This window comes from Accipiter gentilis, chromosome Z (genome assembly GCF_929443795.1).
Source record: "Accipiter gentilis chromosome Z, bAccGen1.1, whole genome shotgun sequence".
NCBI classification, from domain to species: Eukaryota; Metazoa; Chordata; class Aves; order Accipitriformes; family Accipitridae; genus Astur; species Astur gentilis.
In genome coordinates, this window is record NC_064919.1 from 77,010,234 (window position 1) to 77,030,002 (window position 19,769).

At 40.2% G+C, this 19,769-nt stretch overlaps 1 protein-coding gene across 1 annotated transcript in view; it reads left to right on the top strand.

Moving 5' to 3' along the window:
• The first annotated feature begins 1,739 nt into the window (after window positions 1-1,739).
• Window positions 1,740-19,769, top strand: part of MTMR12 (myotubularin related protein 12) — a 37,457-nt gene continuing 19,427 nt past the window's right edge. The window contains exons 1-8 of the mRNA XM_049796013.1: window positions 1,740-1,972; window positions 10,012-10,066; window positions 11,288-11,427; window positions 13,267-13,339; window positions 14,586-14,716; window positions 15,396-15,489; window positions 18,046-18,169; window positions 19,376-19,451. Of these exons, the coding sequence (XP_049651970.1) occupies window positions 1,913-1,972; window positions 10,012-10,066; window positions 11,288-11,427; window positions 13,267-13,339; window positions 14,586-14,716; window positions 15,396-15,489; window positions 18,046-18,169; window positions 19,376-19,451 (753 nt within the window). The 5' untranslated portion in view covers window positions 1,740-1,912. The remainder of the gene's footprint in view (window positions 1,973-10,011; window positions 10,067-11,287; window positions 11,428-13,266; window positions 13,340-14,585; window positions 14,717-15,395; window positions 15,490-18,045; window positions 18,170-19,375; window positions 19,452-19,769) is intronic.

The following is a 19,769-nucleotide window of genomic DNA, read 5'->3' on the forward strand; positions in this document are numbered from 1 at the left end:
GGCATGCTTAGAGGTAATCCTGCTGTTGCCGAATTCAGATGCTTTAAAAGATTAATTTTTATAGTGCTATTCTCATTCTTTGTGTATTTTAATACACTGGAGAGCATGGAGGTGCTGTCCCAATTTTACCCTCACCCTAGATTTACACCAATGCAATCTCATGGGCTGTACTTTTGACCGATGCAGCTGAGGTCATATGCAATGTAAAGGAATGATGGGGAAGTAGCTGCGGAGTGAAATGTAAGAGCTCTTCTGCATGGGATCCCACACCAGAATAACCTTTGTGGTGAAACTAGTAATGAAACCTAATCTCTGAGTTTTCTTTTTTTCAGGCAGAAGGTGATTAAAGCCCAAAGACTTCTCATTCCTTGAGTTCGAGACTGAAACTAGGGAAATTCATTTATTTCTGAAACAAAACAGCCACTCCATTTTATTTTTATAAATGCTGTCTCATGACTCCATGTACCTCTTTTTTTTTTCTCCTTTAGTTTTCCTAGGTCTGGGTTTGGAGGAAGGTAAATGAAGTTAAGTATCACAAGAAAAAAAAAGGGGGGAGCGATATGAAAAGTACTTACCATTAATACTTGAAGAAGCTATTGATTTTCACGTCCTATGGTCTACTGAAGTTTGTAAAATATGTTTTATTTTTGTAAAAGTATTTCCATAAAGTCTACTCTGTATGCAAATTGTCGCCTGGGTTACTATTCATCATTTAAATTGCTGGGTAGTCCTGCTGCATTGCCACAGGCAGTTGACAATATTTGCATTGTTCTGTATCCGCATAAAAGTTAAGCCTTTACAAGTAACCTAGATACCTGGTAAACCTGGTGTTTATTTACAGCTCTGGTTATACAGTGTCCAAAGACAACATTCCAGGCAGGCCGCGACTGTAACACTTTAATAGACATGGGGCAGAGGACTTCTTGGGTTGTATCAGCAGTCAGGTTTTAGAGGATTTATTTTGTGGAGAGCTCATTTTATGTCATTTTCCTTGCGCCTCTCCTGCCATAAGTAAAGCTCAGCATTTCGATGCTTTCTTTAGATTGTACTTCACACCGAGTTTTCTCACGAGCGCGCAGGGACACAACATGGGCGTTTCGCAGCCCAGTAAGAAACAGCGTGAGGGACGACTCGAACAAAGTGACAGCTCGACCAAAGAACGGGCAAGTCTTCACAGCGATGCAAAACAAAGAGACGTGGCTACCCCGAAACGAAAAAATCCAGTGGGAACCCAGTTAGCTCACGCTGTCTCGGTTGCCCGCCGAAGCAAGAGCCGCACAGGCCGCCGGGCGCACCCCGTGGGACCCGGCTGCATCCCCACTGCCGCTCACGGGCTGCTGCCGCCCTGCCCGGCTACCGAGCCCCAAAAAGTGGGTGCTCATCGCCTCCACAGGCGCTTCAACAGCACCCGATGCTGTGGGGCTCCGCCGCCGGCCGCGCCGGGCCACCTCAGCCTCCAGGGTCCTGAGGCGAAGCGGGGCGGGGCACAGGGAACAGCGCCCCCGGGCGGCCGGGGCCGCGCCCCGACTGGCCTCCCTCTCCTGCGGCCACCGCCCCGCCTCCTCTAGGCACGCCCCCTCGCGGCCAATAGGAGGAGGGCGCGCTATGACTGACAGCGGCTATGCCCAGTGAGGACGGGAGCGGCGGGGAGGTGGCGCCCTAGAAATGGCCGGCGGCGGGGCGGGCAGGCATCGGGGCTAGGGGGTGGGGTCGTTGCGTGCGCCGGATACCGACGCCCGCGTTCGCCACCGACGCCGCCTCCGCCACCACCGCCACCACGGGGTCTCCCCCGCTGCGGCCTTTGCCCTGCCACGGCCCTCCGGCGGAGGAGCCCTGGGAAGTGGTGGAGCTGCCGGCCGGTGCCGCCGCCGCCGGCGGCGGTTCCGGGGGCAGACGGGAGGCGGACGGAGCCATGTTGGGCAGCGGGGCCAAGGCGGCCAAGCCCTCCTTCGTGTCCTACATCAGTCCGGAGGTGCGGGGCGGGCGGCGGCGGCGGCGGTCCCCGAGGGGGGCTGCGGAGGGGTAGGGGCCGCGGGAGAGTGCGGGCGGGGGAGCTGTCAGGCTGCCGCAGCCCCGGCCCGCAGGGCGGCGGGGAGCCCTCCGTGGGGTCTCCTCAGGGCCGCGGGAGCCGCCGTGCGCGGCCGGGGAGGAGGAGGAGGAGGAGGAGGAGGCGGTGGTGGTGGTGTGGGTTCCTCCCGTGGCGCCGTTCCCCTGGCCCCTCTCCGGGGTTTCGCCGCGGGAGTTTTCTGAGGGGAGCCGGGGAGAGCGTCGCGGGGCGGCGGCGGGACGGGGTCGGGGCCGGGGCTGGGCGAGAGCGTCGTTGGCGGAGCCGCTGTCGGGGGTTGCGGGGCCGAGGCTCGGAGGTGCTTCCCCGAGAAGGAGGGGGGGCTTGTTGCTTCAAAAAAAAAAAAAAAAAATTTAAAAAGTAGCTGGCCTGTCAGTTTTAAGCTGATTATTCTTCTGGCGCTTGCCTTGAACTGTTTTTTTCTTTGTAAGCGGTGGCCAGATGTCAGGCTGTCATTGCGACTGTTCAGCTTGTAAGGTGGGACTTCCCGAACCTGTTTTTCTTAATGTCCTTTGACATCACTCCCAGTGAGTGCTCTGTCTCTGTAAACTCCTTGTTTTCAGTTCTGTCGCTCTGAAGCCCTGGGTCTCTTTCCTTAATGGCTCGGTGTTGAACTCCTGGCTGTGCATATCTTTCATACTGTTCTTCCTGTTGTCCTCTCACTTATTTATTGAAACTTACGTTGGCAGTTTGATTGAAGTGGCTTTAGACTCACTCTACTGAGGTCATGTTGTTAGCAGATGGTATTAGGTATTAGGTCAGTATTGGTATTCAGTATTCCTTCATTCTTATTCCTGGTAAACAGCTGTTTTCTAGGAAGACCAGTCTTCATGAAATCTAGCCATTTGTGGGGTTGGGTTTTTTTTTCCCCTCCATAGTTCCTTGTAATCTGTGTCAAAATGGTTCTTCTTAATCGTTCAATTCTCTTGAGAGCTTCTGAAGGAAGAGATTTCTGTCTATCTTGTTAATTAGTACAGAGTTTGTTGTAGATAGGACCTTGGAGAATCTGCTGGTTTTATTTTTCACTGAATCTGAAATAACAGTGCGGAGTTATGGCTTAAGTCAGCTGTGTTGTTTAAAACTTCTGTCCTTATTTTGTGGTAGCAAGTCTGGTTTTATATGTTGTTAAGCCCTGGTGACTTGTAGTTTCATCAGTTTACTTTAAAAGTTTTCTTTTCCCAGTGAAAATGGGTGTAAATGATAGGTACAGATATTTCTGGAGTCAGCAAATGTATCTCTGTGTGAAGTCAGTCTTTTACCTTAGGAAAGTACATTGTACAAATAGACAAAAAAGCGTGTGCTCAAGGAACTGAGTTTTGCGAAGGTAACAATGTCACTTGTTGGACTTACTAAAAGGCACTTCACCATTTAGACAAGCATGCGGGGTGATGAAAGCTTGCTAGAAGAAATGGCCAGTGGGAAAGGTACAAGACAAATATATGTAGTGCAGGAAGATACCAAATAATAAAGAATACTTTAAATTGATTGTAACTACAGTAATGTATCTCTTCAAATATGATCCTGATGGCTGAAGGAAGAATAACAAAGGTATTTAATATTGGAAGATGAAGCTCTTAATCAAATATCGTGATGCACAAGAGCTTGCAGTCATTTACTGTATTCATGCTGCTTTTAACTATCTCCTTTATGCACTTAAATTTAAGAATTTCATGGGCTCTTGCAGCAGAAGCTTTGAAATACATACTTTGCTTCTGCCATAGAATTGATGTTTTTTTTTGCGCGTTCACAGGCTCAGTGGAACAGGTCTGATGCCAGTAGCAAGTCAAGCAAGTTTAACTCTTTGCTCTGCTGGGTATTGCTTTCTTTTTGACAGCCTATGACTGCCTTAATGGAATGGTTACACAAGAAGCTGAAGACTTTAGTGGGTTTTATGAGGATTAAAAATAAAACTTTAGGCATATGATGAAACCTGTGAGCCTATTTGGGGATCTGGAAAAAACATTTTGATTAGATATCCTAAAATAAGCAGAAATGACCATCTCTCAAGGAACTGTATTCCATATGTACCTGAGAAAAATAACCTTCTGAACACAAAGTTTGTATACATGTTAAGTTTCATGTAGTTGAGTTTTAAAATTGGAGCTAGACTGATAGAACAGTAGAAATACTTAATCCATCTTATGTGGAACGTAGTTTGGTCAACTGGGAACTTTCCTTTCATCAAAATAGTGTAATTGCCAAATGCTTGGGGAAGAGTATAGGCAACAGGTGTGTTCAGTGTGATGCTTCCTATGGTAGACCCTGTGAAAAGGTGGCAAACAGTAGTTCAGGGACTTTGTGAGCTTGAGGTTACATCTAGATAGCATTTGAGTTAATGGCGAACTTGTCTGTGAATTTATGGAGCCTTGCTTTGAATCTGTTTATACTTCTGACTTGCGGCAAGATTTTCTGTCAACCACTATGCAATACAGAGCAATATAGTACTGTTATGCTGTAGTCCTCCTTGCTTGCAACCTCCAGATTCTTCAGGCTTGTCCTTGTTCTCCTGGAGAGTTGTTTGAGACCTTAAGCTGCTGCTTCTAGGTTAGGGGAGCCCTGCAATAAGAAAATGCAACAGGCAGAGCTGGGTTTTGTTCTAGCCCCATGTTCAGTCCATCCTCAGGTAATGCTCAGAAAAACAAAATTAAGTTAGCTTTAAACTGCTTTGGGGGTTTGTTTGAAGATTAAAAGAAACAGGAATTCTATTCATGTTAACATATAGCAAGATGGAAGTAAGGAGTGAAGAGGAAAATGCTGTTTGTTAAAGGAGCAGAAGTAATTTCTGCTGTGAAACCCCAGAATGTCTGGAAAGGCAGCATTTTTGACATCTGACTAAATATAACCTAGTTATGCTCTGCTATATGGAACCACAGATCAATCAATGGCCTGTTGAGAGTGAGACCGTAGGATGTTGATATTAATGACACACTTCCCCTCAGGACAGACTTGGCTACCCTGCAGGAAGTGGGGTGAATACTAGGGTATAAAGTCAATGTTTTGACATGTCTGATCATAGACTAGGAATATTTGTCTATGGAGACATAGAAACAAGAAGCAGTGAATTACTTCATGATTTCTAACTCTAATATTTCAAAACTGAAAGCATTTGCAAGGCTAACAAACTGGATCATATTTTCCTTAAAAATCTTAATGTGAATAAAAATGTAGATGTTAAACTTGATTTGCAGCTTAGTGCTACTTTTTGTGCATACATTCTCAAAAGTTAAATCCTCCATGTTAATTGTTATAGGGTATTAGTTCTTGTATTACCCCTTAAACTTTTTAATAGATTTTGTTCTGCTTCATGCTGCTTGTCCCTGTAATCTGGACTACACCTCAAGCTGCTGAGTTGTGAGGGTGACTCTCATACCTCTTGTGCTTTGTCTCTCAAATTGTGTGTTGCTGTTAGCTCATAACCACACGAATACTTGTTGCTTGTTAATGTTAGTACAATATTGTGTGTTCTGTAGTGATCACTTTTAAAATAGTATGGTCTTATTCTAAATTGGAGTGATGGAATTGAAGGGTGAAATAAGGAGCAGACAGCTGTGTTCTGGACTGACATGGGGGAAGCCAGGTATTGAAGTCAGAGGAGATGGACAGGACAATGTAAGGAAAGAGGAAAGGATAAAGATGAAACGGTCATGGAAAACATGTGCTATGTTCTAATGGGCTGTTGGATAATGAAGCCGTAAAAGGAAGGAAAACAAGCAGTTGGAGATTATTTTCAGCACTGTTATTAAAGTGTAGTAAGTACCTCTAGATTGTATGGCATGCAACATGGTATTAGGCTTGTTTGACCAAGAAGTAGTCTTTCAGAAAATACCAAGTATGTATTGTGGTTTGTTTCTGAATACAAAGTATATGCTAAGCATGTGCATAGGTATTTCCTCTTTTGCATGAAATTCCAGTGGAACTGTTAGACAAAAGTTTGATTTATTTTATTCAGGAATCCTGTATTCACTTGTTGGAGTACCACAACTAATTGCAAATATTTCAGTATACAGTTTGACTTTTACAACTGATAAAGATAAATGCATAGTTAAGAAAGCTATCTCAGCCCTCTGTTAGTCTTTTAGTGAAGTATAAGTAAATAAGAAAAAATGAATGTTCACAGCAAGCCTCACCATGATGTAGAGCTTCCTTGTGCTGAGATTACTTGTGGAAAACTATATAACAGCATTGAAATATCCTGTGTTCTTGCAGCACTACTATTTGCTGTCAGCCTTGAAAGAATGTATGTTTCAGCCAGTGCTCCTGAAACCTTGGAAGTGATAACTGGTTCCTTCATTACTTGAATCTAATAAACAATGTTTTTCCCAGTAATTTTACTAAAAATCTTGGTTTTCATTGTTGGAATTACCTCTAGCACAAATGCCCAGCTATGGATAAATGGAAACATTACCATGGGGAAAGGTAGGTTCAGAGTTTATAGCACATAATTTGCAGCAGCGGACTGTATGAACGGTCTGTCTGCTGAGAGTGATGAGCAACATCCACTATCAGTAGGCCTATATACATATTTTGAAATACTGACTTAAAAAAATCCAAATTCTTTGACAAGATCTGGATTCTGGCATGCATTTTCTTCACCTTTTACTCATTTTCTGTCCACAGTTGTTCACCTCTGTGGAGTGAGAAGTGAGGAATTGCTCTCAGTTGTGGTGAGGCTCTCAGACAGAGAGCAGGAATCATTTGGGATCCCTTTGCTGTCCTAACTGTTAGGACCCTGTTAATATAGCATAACTGCTACTTGACCTTCCTGCCTTAAACTCAGTGTTGCCTCACACATGGTGGCTCTTTTATGCTTCAGCACTTGAGGAAGACATGTCTCAACAAACTTGGGGAATATATTTTAGCCCCTTTAAATATATTTTTGGGGGAGAGCTGAATGTAGTCCCTGGGTATTGCAAGCTATGCAGTTCTTCTGTATACTTGGGTAAAAAACAAGAAGAAAAAGAAGGGTAAGCCTTTCCTTAAGAAAGACAGTTTCTCTATTGTGTTGTCTCCCCGCCTGTTGAAGCAGAGAATCTGCAAGGAGTATGGTGTCCCCTTTCCCTGGCATGTCACTGTTCCATAATGCTATCAGCTGAAGTCGGTTTGAGCTAAGAAGAAGAATGATGCATTATTTATTAGTATGGTGTGACATGTTGTCAGCCTGCAGTTTTGGTACTCTGTTATAACTGATAATTATGGGGTGTTGCTGAATTGCCTACCACTCTTTGATAGCCTGGAAAAAGGAATGTAGCACAAGGTAAGTGCACATGTGAGAAGCATCCCTGCAAAACAAGTTTCTAAAACCTTCAGCAAAGTTGAGGTCTTTTTATCATTTCTGAGGCAATCCGAAAGTAATTTTCCTCATTTGCATGGTGTCCTATGGGTATTTGCATTTAGCTATTGCTGGTGGTAGGGTTTCCTGTGTTGTGTCTTGAATAAGAAGTGCCAAGATTCTGCTTGGGGCATTCAGAACGGGGAAGCCACAGATGAAGAAGTATCTATCTGGAGGTGTGTGTGGCTTTCAGTGGTCATGTATGGAAAGTGCTTGCATGCATAACTTCAACAAATGGTCAGAGGGTGAAGTTTCCTGAGGTCTGATTGGATTTAGTAGCTTGTGGAAAGGGACAGACTTGCTTCTGCTGCTTCCCTTTCTTTTGTTTCTGTGCTCATCTGACCTGTTGAGGAGCCGGTTCTGCTAACAATAGGCAGTAACAACAAAACCAAATGTAGCATAAGTACAGACTTTCCAGATGATCTTATGAACCAAATTACCTCACCATGTAGTCAGACAAACCCAGGGATAAAAGGGGTGACTGGGCGAGTATGAACTGTGTGACTGATTAAAGGGGTGTTGAGGTGCATGTATTTTAGTGTCAGTGGGCTCTTAAGTTAGTCTGAAGATCTGTGTTGCCCCAAAACTGAAATCCATTAGAAAAATAAAGTTGAAATAGAGTGGAGATGTTCGTTAAACTTATGGGCTCCTATACAACTTGCACTGACTCATGGTGAGTTAGCTTTTCTTCATAAAGATTTTTGTCATCTCTTAAAAGAGCAAACACAAAATGTGACATCAGTAGAATTTAATGTGTTGTAACATCCTCCCTTGGAAAATGAGTGCAGCAGCATGGATTCTTCAGCAACGTTCATGGCTTGCATTCTAGCTATCCTTAGTGCATATGTATGAAAACTGTCCGTGAAATATTTACGATTTTATTATGGGAATATAAAAGTTGACTTTCAAATAGAACTGTTCTGGAAGCTCAGCTCTTGGAAGCTGTTGTATGTTAGAGGAATTCTGCCTACAGTAAGCACTTAAATGTCTGTGGGTTTTTGTCAACAACTGGTACTCATGGCAATAAGTATGAACATTCAAGCAGTGTGTATACATAAACAGTAGTTATTACATGCCTTGTGATATCTCCCAAAGTAAAAGCTAATAGAAAAGCACCTAACTAGTATACTGCTTTACTGTTCTGTAGCAGTGATTGTTGGCATATAGTTTGTGAGCAAATAGTGTGGCATTTAGTTGCACACAAATAGTGATCATAGAAGGCACAGCAATAAAGGCACTAGTAAACCCCAAAGTTTAGCTCAGAGCTACCAGTGGTGAAGAGACAACATTGGGAAAATGCATATGTATTTCTTCTCTGAATGCAGCAGTGTTCAGCTTGAGCCATGTTTGCATAGTAACTTAACTAGCTATCAAGCATGAACTTTGATTAAAATTTACTTGTACAGCATCCACACTTAGAAGTCAAAGGTAGCAAATTGTGTTTTGTTTTCTGCATTAGCTGCCAGCTGTAGTTTCTTCACACCACCACCACTTTCATTTTATAACCCTTTCCTCTTTTCAACCTGTCTTGAATGTCTCTGCTGTTCTCATGACATGGTTTCCTGGTGGTTTTAGTTTTGCTGTGCGGTCTTCAAGCTTTGTTTTGGGTCTTCTGAGTGTTGAGAGCAAGTGTTTATATGAATGGCAAAGGGGGATTATTTTTATGTACTCGGGGGTTTTTGTTTCTCTGTTAATCCAGCAGAACTGTTGTTGCTCATGTCTCCTTTTGATTGCTTGCCTTGATTTGCAATACCTGACTCTGGATGCTGGTGACAAACTAAAATTAGCTTGCTTACTGCCGTGGCCCCACGGGGCGAGAGGGTTCTAGTTAACTAATACTTTTCCAGAGAGTCCAATGCATGTGAAGTCATTCAGACTCAGAGGAGGAAGTTCTGAACTCGCTGAGCAGGAAGGGTGTAGCATGTCCTCTAGTTTAATAGTCTTTCAGCTGGAGATTTTAGCCCAACTATCAGTGTCCCAAGGCTAGAATAAGTGATACTTAGAATTTAAAAGTTTTATTTGTGCAATTTGGGTCCAAAATAAAGGATATCCTGTGACTGGTTTTACCTCTTGGGTCTGAGGTTCTGAAATCCCTTTCCCTCTAATCTTAGTAGTGCTGTTTAAGTAACTTTTGTACTTTGATTGCAATAATACATGTAAGAAAATCAGAAAAGATAGTGAAGGATGGAGCTTGAAAAACTGTGAAGGGGACATTAGAAACAAATATTAAGTCATATGTGCAAAAGCTTATGAATGAACTCTGGGAGATGGTGTTGTAATACTGAGTTTATGGTTATCCATTTACACGTGCTGAGAGAACTTAGAAAGTATTGGTCATGCTTTATTTCTGCCTGTTACTTATAATGCATTTCCTTTTTTTGTGTTCACAATTGCATGTAACTGACACTGGGTGTCAAATCACTGATTTAAGACTACTGATCTTTAGTGCAAGGAACACATTGCAAACTTGCTCTTCTTAATTTAGTAAGTTTTCTCCTTAATTTTAATTTGCTTATTTGCTAGAATGCGATAAATTTAGAAGGGAGGGTGCTGTTATTTACAGCATATGTTGAAGGTATGATCTTTGCAAAGTAACAATTACTCTTTCTCTCTTTAGGAAATACACATAAAGGAACCCATAGAAAAGGAAGTATATCCTCGCTTATTACCAGGTAACTGTTGTATACTGTATTAGAATTAAATGATAAAAAACCCCAATCATGTAAACAATATTTAAATATTCCCACATCTGCAGCGAACACTCATGTGACATCAGTATCCCAAGTAGTAAAATAATAGTTGTTTGGTGTAACAACCCACACAGATTGAAATGTTTTAAATATCTGTATCTGCATGGGTTGTTGAAAAACTGTAAAAATTTCAGTTTTTGTAGAGTACAGTATCTTCAGGTAAGCTGCATGTGGAGAACTGTCTATACTTCAGTTTGCCCTGTCTCTTAAAAGATAAAGTTGGGTGGGTTTTTGTTTGGGACCTGAAGGCCAAGAAGTAGTGGAAACTTATTTTCTAGTTGCTTTGTTTCTAATATGAGTTACTTAGGCCTTTTGATGCCTCATTCACTGTTAAGATTTTTTTTTTTTAATTTACAATTCTTTCTTTTTAAAAAATGTTTTCCAAGATCGGGAAAAATGACGTTACTAAGATAAAATACAAGTAAAAGCTTAGAATAAACTAGTATTGTTCTGTTGGAGTTTCTATACTTGATAGGAAAAAACAAGGGTCTGGCTGATTATACCTGTTAAAACCTGCTTTTACTTTCTTAAACTTGAAGTTCAGTTCCTCTTAATTTTAAGATTAGAACTTCATTGACCATTATTTATGTAAATTTGTGTTTGAGAACTTTAAGATAGCCCTGGTACCTGTAAAATAAGCAACATCTCCAGTCAAAGCTATAAAAAATTAAGTATGATGAACTTGTAATAATCAACTCAAATGTTTCAGCATTCTTGGAGTTTAGCAGTAAGAAAAATTGGACCAGTTTTCACCTTGGTTTCTTGACTGTATAAACTACTCTTTGGCGGGCTTCTGGGTTTTTTTGAGTACACACTCGTATGGTTGCTCTTTGCAGCTCCATGTGTTGGCCTGCTCTGAGTGGCAGAAGACCATGATACAGGTACCTCTGGTTACAGAACTCCTAAACGTGTGCGGTTGAACAGTGTTCAGTCCATCTTGACTAATGTTAATAACCTGGAACGCTCTGAGTGTACTGATTCCAGGAGCTGCCTCTTAGTCTTTTTGTATAACAGTGATGAAATATCTTCAGGCATACAGTTATGAGAAGCTATCAGGAAGTTAATGCTGAGTTTAAGATAACAGTTGAAATAATTCAATTATAAATATCGGTTATGTTGCAAGTCAGTGTTTCTTTTATACAGGTGAACTGCTACTTTGCGAGGCAAGCACGGTATACAAGTATATACAAGAAGATGAGTCAAATCGTGGCACCTATGGGAAACTTGTGTGCACAAACTTCAAGATTGCTTTCCTTGATGATAATTCTGCTTCAGATGATAATGTAGGAAGACAAGTCTTCTAATTATGACCAAACAGGCTCTGAAGACGTGTAGTGTCTCTGACTAAATATTCATATCTTTCCCTTATATAAGGATACAGAATGAATGTAGATTTATAAAATAGTTTTAATGGATGCAGACTAATTTTAATCAGACTGCATCTGCTTGGTCTATGCAGGTGCTTCCTTAAGCTCTAATGATTATTTATGTAAAAATGGTGCAAGGCTGTATGTGGAAACTTACACTAGACATAGTTTATAACTCTTCATGTCTTGTGAGTTGGTAATTTTGTGAAGCTTAAGTTAAAATAATTTTTTTGAAAATTAAATCAGCAGGTTGTTTAAACCTGATTTCTGACTGCTTGTCTAGTAGCAATTGCAAAAGTGTGAATGTCAAACGTACTTCTAATGTTTTATAACACGTCTGACTTGACTTTGGGCTACCTCTGCAGAACCATTTCAGGGCTGCACAAGACTGAGTAAGCTAATACTCAGTGGAAATGCTCTAGAAAATTGTTTGTCTGGCTTGGTAAAACTCTGAATTATTCCATTCAAAGTCAGGTGTTGACAGCAAAGATTTAAAAACCTGGTGCTATTGAGCTAGCAAACTTAAAAACCCTAAAAAGTCCCCAAATCTTAGAAATAAGTTGAATCTAGTTTCCTTTGGTTTAGGTGCTCAAATTGAGCTGTCAAAGGGGAATGGTAATGCCACACCTTTTTTGATGTGCTTAAGCATCTGTAATGGTCTGGTCCATTTAAGCAATAAAAATGAAGGAGAGACTATTATATAGCTCTTGAGTGCAAGGTGAACTTGGCTGAAGAATAGCAAGAAGAATCTCATTTGACATGTGTTGATTGTAGTCTGAAGTTTCTTGGGGTAAGATTTCGGGGAGTTAAAATGTTAAACTAAGGTTCCTGCAGCCAAATGTGGATTTTTGGACCTTGTGGAGTTAATTGGGACAAAGCTACACAACCCTTTCCACAGATCGCGTGAGATGTATGCTAAAGTTGGTAGTGACCATGCTAATTTCTATTCTATCACTAACTTTAAATCTTGGGTTTGTAGCATGCCAGGTCAACTATATTTCTCTCAACAAAAGTTCAATATTAGCCACCTGATTCACAGTGCTGCAGACCTGGAAATAACTTGAATGAGGTTAATTCTGTTCACAGCTGTCTTCAGGTAAAATGTAATTTGCTGATGTAGTGTACATCAGCCTTCTGGTAATACTATTTAACATAACAATGTTTAATTGTGGCATTACTCAAATGTCATTTTTAACTCTGAACTCAGGGAATGATAAAAGTGAAGGGAGCTGCAAATCACTTCAAGTTTGGCAAAACAGTAGACAAAAGGATTGGGTTGTGCGTGTCTTCATTTTACCCAGTGATAAATCTGGCTGTTAAGTTGGAATATTCTTGGGAAACTTGTTCTTTTACGAGATTTTCTATTTCCTGTCAGGTTCCCATAGCAAGGAAACTTGTCATAAAAGGGCTTGGATTACAGCAAGTTACTGTATTTCCTGTTTACTGCAATGATTCTAGTTTGAACAGTGACTTTCAGTAGAAATGCATGTTTTGCAGCATTTGAAAAGTAATAACTCTACATTTCAAGCATGGCTGAGACTTAAATAAATCTGGATCTGCAGTTTATAAATTATGCCTGTGTAACTGCATCTGTCTGTATGTTAATAACTGTTCCTTGGTGTTCCACCTTACACAGCTTATAAGAATTAAGTAGTAATGCTGATAGTAAAATATGTACTGAATACATACTTCACTTGTGAGAAGGTGCTACTGCTTAGTAGTGTGATATTTCTAAGAAATTTTTTCATGTTCTAGGAGCCACAATTTGAGAATAAGATTGTAGGAGAAAATGACATAACCCTGCAATGTGTAGACCAAATCTATGGAGGTAGGTCAGCTTTCTCCTCTTGGCTTAACCCTCATACTTCTAGGTGTCTTACAGCGCTCGTGCTCTTTGTACACTTACATTCTTTTCAGAAAACTGATAGAGTTGTCACTTTGGAAACTAGGATTCGGTAGTCTAGAAAAAACAGCTGCAGTTATACTTAATGATGAAATGACAGATGAGATCTATCAGAACCTAGTTTTATCCCTCAAGCTTGTGAAAGCTACATTTTTGTTAATTATCTTGCTGAGACAGACAAAACAATTCCTTCAGAATGTCATGATTCAAAGCAAAGCAGAGTGTACTGTGAAAAAATCTCTTAAGATTGGTCCACAAGGATCTTTCAGTGTATCAACTATTTCTATAAATATGGAGGTATTCACTTCATTTGAGCAATAGCAGTGCAGAGCAGCACAGGTACCAAATTCCCAAACAATGCCTTTTGTTTGTCTAAGGCAACATTGTTTTATGAGATTCATGATGTCTTCAAAATATCAAAGGAGATAGAAAATGAGGTTTTAATTTACAAGTTAATCAGTGAGTGTTTTGCAGCAGGGCTTACAGGTATGCCTGTATTGCTAAGAAAGGTAAATGAGAATGGGGCTGGTAATTTGTAAGTAGCTGGGAAGGCTTTATTGAGAAGCTTGACCTTGGACTAGTGTTAGAGTATTCAGAGTATTTATGAATGGTGGTGTGGATTTGTGAAGGAATGGACTAGGGGGAGACTAGTGGAAGCTAGTTATGAGACACTCTTTAGGTTCATATAAAATTCCCTAGCTGGCAGCACTTGAAGTTGTGAAATGATATATCCTGAAACAGAAGTGAACAAAGGGCTCTCTTGGGGACTCTATGGTGGTTTAAAAAAAAAATTTGTTTTTTTAGAAGCTTAGAATGATCTGAGTTGTTTGGGGACTTTCCTGTGGGCAAAACTACTAAATTATGTTTTTTATGCATATCAGAACTCTGAACTGACTATGCAGTCAGAATGTGAACAGAAATAATCACTGAACAGCTGGCTTGCCGCAAGTCTGGTTTCTACCTTGCAGGAAGTAGTTTGAGTGCAATTAAAAAAAAAAAGTATATTAGCACAAGAGCTTGCCAGTCTGTGTTGTAGGATGCTTTTTCTGACTTGCTAAAACTTGGGCTTGAATTAGTTTCTTGAGAATTTTGAAAAGTCAAGCAGGAATAGCATTATCAACTGATGTCAAAGTCCTTTTTGATATTAACTTAGACTTTTTTAATTTTGCAGTTTATGATGAGAAAAAGAAACTTCTAACTGGACAGCTGAGAAAATACCCAGAGAAGCTAATTATCTACTGTAAAGACCTTAGAGTATTTCATTTCTGCCTGAGATACACAAAAGAAGAGGAAGTGAAAAGAGTAAGCATAGTAACTTAATTTTTTTTTTTTTTTAAGGTTAGTGTTGAGTGTTTAGTTGTGGGGATGAGGGAAGGGTGAAATTCACCCTTAGAGATCCCTTAAACTTGAAGTGGTTTCCAATCATTCCCAATTGAGAGAGAAAGTAAAAGAGTTTGATTTCTAGCTAACTTTACTCATTAAACATTGTTATGTATATAGCAGTTAAAAACATCAGATGCACTGTCTCTTTGAAGAAAACTGGAGTTTTAGAGTACTACATGAAATTAGCTTCAGCTCAGGCAAACTTGTAAAGCTGTTCTGTTTGTGATATATGATTCTAGTATGTTTTAGACTAAAGCATTTTTTGTATGAAAGCAATTATTTTCCTGATAACTTGAGTTCTTTTGACAGGTTAATCTGAACTCCAAACTAGGAATCTACTACCTTTATTTAAATAATAAGAGTCATTCTGGAAGTTGAACTTCTATAATACTTCTCATTAAGCCAAGTAGGTATAGCGTCTGGCAGACAACAGAGAAAGTTTTTTAGAAGACAGTTTTCAGCTGTTGGGGATAGAAGCCATTAAACAGTTTTGTTTAAAACCTGGAGATGGGGAAGCGGGGGTAAAAAAAAATAGTAACATTTTTTGCACTGACAGTCTTAGTCTGTGTTTGGGTGTTAATTTTTGGTCCTTTCCTAGATCGTCAGTGGTATAGTTCATCATAGCCAGACTCCTAAGCTGCTTAAACGGTTGTTTCTGTTCTCTTATGCATCAGCTGCCCCAAACAACACAGGTAAATGTTTTCGTATTTTTGATTTGTATTTGTTGCATACTGTTAGTTCCTTAGCAGTCTGGGATGCTTAGTAGCTGAGTTTGTGCTCGGCTTGTGACTGCCCTGCTGGCAGATAGCCTCAGAAGATTCATTTTTCTCTTGTTATACGTTGTTAGACTTGTTGCTAAAAATTTCTGAATTGTGGTGGTTTCTGTGTCCTTCAGGATAGTTGCACAGAAATTTTCCAAGCAAGAGTAGCATCACTGGATTAAAAACTTACTGTGATCAATATGTGCAAATGCTTTTCATGTGCTTCTGACTAGAGTGCTCTCATCTAGAAAATATTTTACTTATTTTATCAATGTGTTTTTTCTGTACTATTGCAGTGAACCAAACTTCCTGCTCTTAATTCTTAAATTATTACATTTTCAGTAGAGTCTAACAAAGTATTTCCCTTTTTGCTCTTACTTGCAAGCGATCTGCTTTTCCCAGGCAACTGCAAAAAAAAGCATAGGTTTGCATAGCAAGATTCCAGTAGACATCTGACTTCCTCTTATAGCTAACTTATTACATAATCTTACCAAATTGATCAAACTTGGCTGAATAATGTAGTAAGCTGCAAAATTCAAGATAAAAAAATTGTCAGTACACTTTCTAGCATTTCATAGTTCAGACTTCAGCTGAAGTAATAGCACTGTTTTGAATTAGGAACCTGATTCTTAGTGCACCAGGAATGCCTATTCTTTTCAGAGGCAAGTTTTGATGTACCAAAGGTATTAACTGGACACTTACCAAAGTATGTCAAGGAATTACAGCATCATTGAGGTTAGAAGAAACCTCTGGAGATCTAGTCATATTACTGTCCATCTGCCCCTGTTTAGAGTAGGGTTAACTACAGCAAGTTTACCAGGATCATGTCCAGTTGGGTCTTGAGTATCTCCAAGGATTGAGACTCCACAACCTTTCTGGACGGGCTGTTTGATTATTTGACTGTCCTCACAGTGAAAAAGTTTATTATTATATTTAAATGAAATTTGCTGTAGTTCCGCTTGTGCACACTGCCTTTTGTCACGTCATTGGATACCACTGAGTCTATATCCATCTTCTTTACTCCCCTCCACTGCTTCCACGCCTGGTCTGGTGTTTATACAGACTGGAAATATTTCTTGGCCCTCTGCACCCCCACTGAGCCTTCTCTTCTCCAGGATGAATGATCCCAGCTCTTGGTCTCTCCTTGTATCAGGTGCTTCAAGCCCTTTAATGATCTTAATGAGCCTTCACTGGACTTGGTCCAGCAAGCCCATGCCTGTCTGGTACTGGGGAGCCCAGCACTGGACACAGCACTGCAGGCATGGCCTCACCAGTGCTGAGCCGAGAACAGCAATCACCTCATTCAACCTGTAGGCAATGATTTTCCTAATGCAGCTCAAGAATACATTGGCTGCCTTTGCTCCCAGGGCTCACTGCTGGCTCAGGTAGTTCCTGCAGACTTTGTCTGTAACTGGTATTCAGTTTGAACTACAAATATCAGAAAGACTGTAAGGTTTTCCAGGTAGAGACTAATCAAATGTGAGAAGCCTAGTCTTTATAGCACCATGAAGTGTTGTGCCCAATTCCATATTTTAATAATTATCTTCAATAATAAATGCCTAGGTCTCATTCTTTATAAAGTTGTTGGAGGCCAAACCAAGCAGACTTGGGGTTTATGACTCTTATGGTCTGATACTCTTAAAATCTTAACTTGTCCATTAGAGCTTATTAATGATGTTCTGTTTCCAGCTGTAAATTTTTCATCTACCTTATCTCCTTATGGTGGAAAGTTTCAACTTGCCATTGTATCTTCTGTGGAAACTCTGGCCCTGTTTGGTATTTTAAATGTTAGCTGATGTTGCAGTATACTTAATTATGGTGGATGCCTAAAACAATTGGCCGTACTCCATAAATTATATGGTGGTTATACGAGATCTGAGGCTAAATCAACCTGTTGTCATAACTGTTGCTGAGGTGGCTAAATAGAAATACAGGAAAAGTTCTCAGCGGAAATGATTGAGACTGAATTGCTGTAATAAATTTTCTGCTCTTACCAAGTGCCTGAAATGTTCTATTCAGTGCAAAACTCCCATCCATGATAAAAGAATGGACTTTAAATGAAATGCAGTATCTGAATTGCAGAAAGGCTTTTGGTATCATTGTTAATTCTATATGTAAGCCTATATTATTAGATGCCAGTCAGATGCACTAGTATATAATGGTATTTGGTGCACAGCATCCTGGGTTTTAGGCTCAATGTGAGGACAGCCTCAACTGTATGGAAGTTCCATAAGAGCTGACTAATTTCTATAGGAGAAACTATTCCTGAAGTTATTAGTTAAAGCAGTATTTGACAGAAGATGAGTTCTTAAAGATCAGACAGAAGCAGCATGGTGTACAAAGGCAATTTATCTTTGACTTGAGGCTTACTGTACACAAGAGGTTTTTTCTTGCTTACCTTAATGAAAACTAAGTCCTTGATTTAGGAATGCTTTTGTATTAGAGTTCCTGATAGTCTGCAAAGTTACCATTATTGATGTCTGACAGATGGAAGAAACCAAACAGTGATGTTTGAAACTCTTGAGGACTGGCGTGGTGAGTTGGAGCGGACCAAAGGGAATGCAAAATACAAAGCAGTGACTACCAATGAAGGCTACAGAGTCTCTGAAAAGTAAGCTTGCTATGGTTAATACCGAACCTTGGATATCTATCTCACTAAGATTTCCCAAAATCAGTGCTGCCTTTGATGCTGAGCATTATACAGTTCTTTAGGGTTTTTTTGGGGATCTGGTTTCCATTTTGATTTATGGGATACTTTGATTTGGGACCTCAAGGAGGTCATCTTACACGGTCCCTGCTCAAGCAGGGTTAACTTCAACAGTAGTTCAGACTACTCAGGACCTTGGTCAGTCAAGCCTTGAATATCTCTGGAGGTGAAGAATACCTTTCCCAAGATGGAATGGAAAATATGTAGGTCTGGTGCCTACGCTTCTGTCATACTGGTTAGGATGATATTTTCTCAGTCCTGTACCTTTACTCTGGTAAAATTCCAAGTTAAATGCACTTGATTTTCTGGTTTAGTTGGGCGGCTGGGTGGAGAAAGAGTAACTGGTTTAAAACTGGTTTTGGTATCTCCAAAACATGCTGATAGGAGTTGTTGCATTGTCTTTAGTGGAAGTTTAGAGATGTATACTTCTACCAGTCTAGCTAAGTAACATCTATCGGTAAACCCTTTAGGGTGTATACAAGGCTTTGTGTACTACTGTTGTTTAATAGTCAAATCCTGAAAGGTTTCACAGACCTTGGAAACAAACACCAATTTTCAAAGAAGTTTTAACTATTTATTCTAGAACTGTCTTGAGAGACCCAAGCTGAGGTTAAGCATTTCTTTTTATTGCTTCTGTGGATATTGAACATAAATAGTGTTGGCTGACACTGGAAATTCATGGTATATTAAATTACATTCTTGGATTGTGATGTGAACTGCTTACAAGGCATTGAAACATAACTAGTTATCTAATACTACAAAGGCATGTTTTGAAGCAGCAAAGAATGAGAGAACTGAGGCAGTCTTAGGGATCAGTTTTAGGTGATAAAATTAACTGTAGGACTCAATTGGAGCCTTGGAAAGGCAGGGGAATGTTGCAGTGAAAGTAATGAAGAGCTCTATTGGAAGAAAATACTTTATCCAGCTGAAAATAAAGGGAGGGTGTTAAGGGCAATATAATTATCTAGTAGGAAACATTATTGTAGCAGTAAGACTGAATATATAATTAGCATGTGGGCTAGAACACTCACAATCATTAAAAGGAGCTTGGAGATTGTTCAGTTTTTAAGTGCAAGAAACTCTTTTTTTTTTTTGTTGTTGTTGTCTTAGGCTGCCTTTGTATTTTGTTGTTCCCATATGCGTTTCTGAAGAGAGTATCTTGAAGTATGAAGGCAGAGGCATTCCTGTAAGTATATATGCATGGCTGAGGGTAAAAAAACTTATTGAGAAGACAAAATTTCAGCTAGCACTTCAAATGTTACTGCATATTTTCAGAACTTTTTTGTTTTTAACAGCTCGCATGTATGCCTAGTCATCTATAGAAGGGGAAACATGTTGCAAGAAGTGCTTGATGTATTCTGTATTCCCTGAAACAGTATGAAGCAAAATATATATGTATGGTTCACAGCCCTCACTTACTTACTTCAGATATCTCATGTCCTGTAGTCTACATATACTACTAGTCTGTCTATTCATCAGCCTGTTTTTCATGAGACTGAGTACT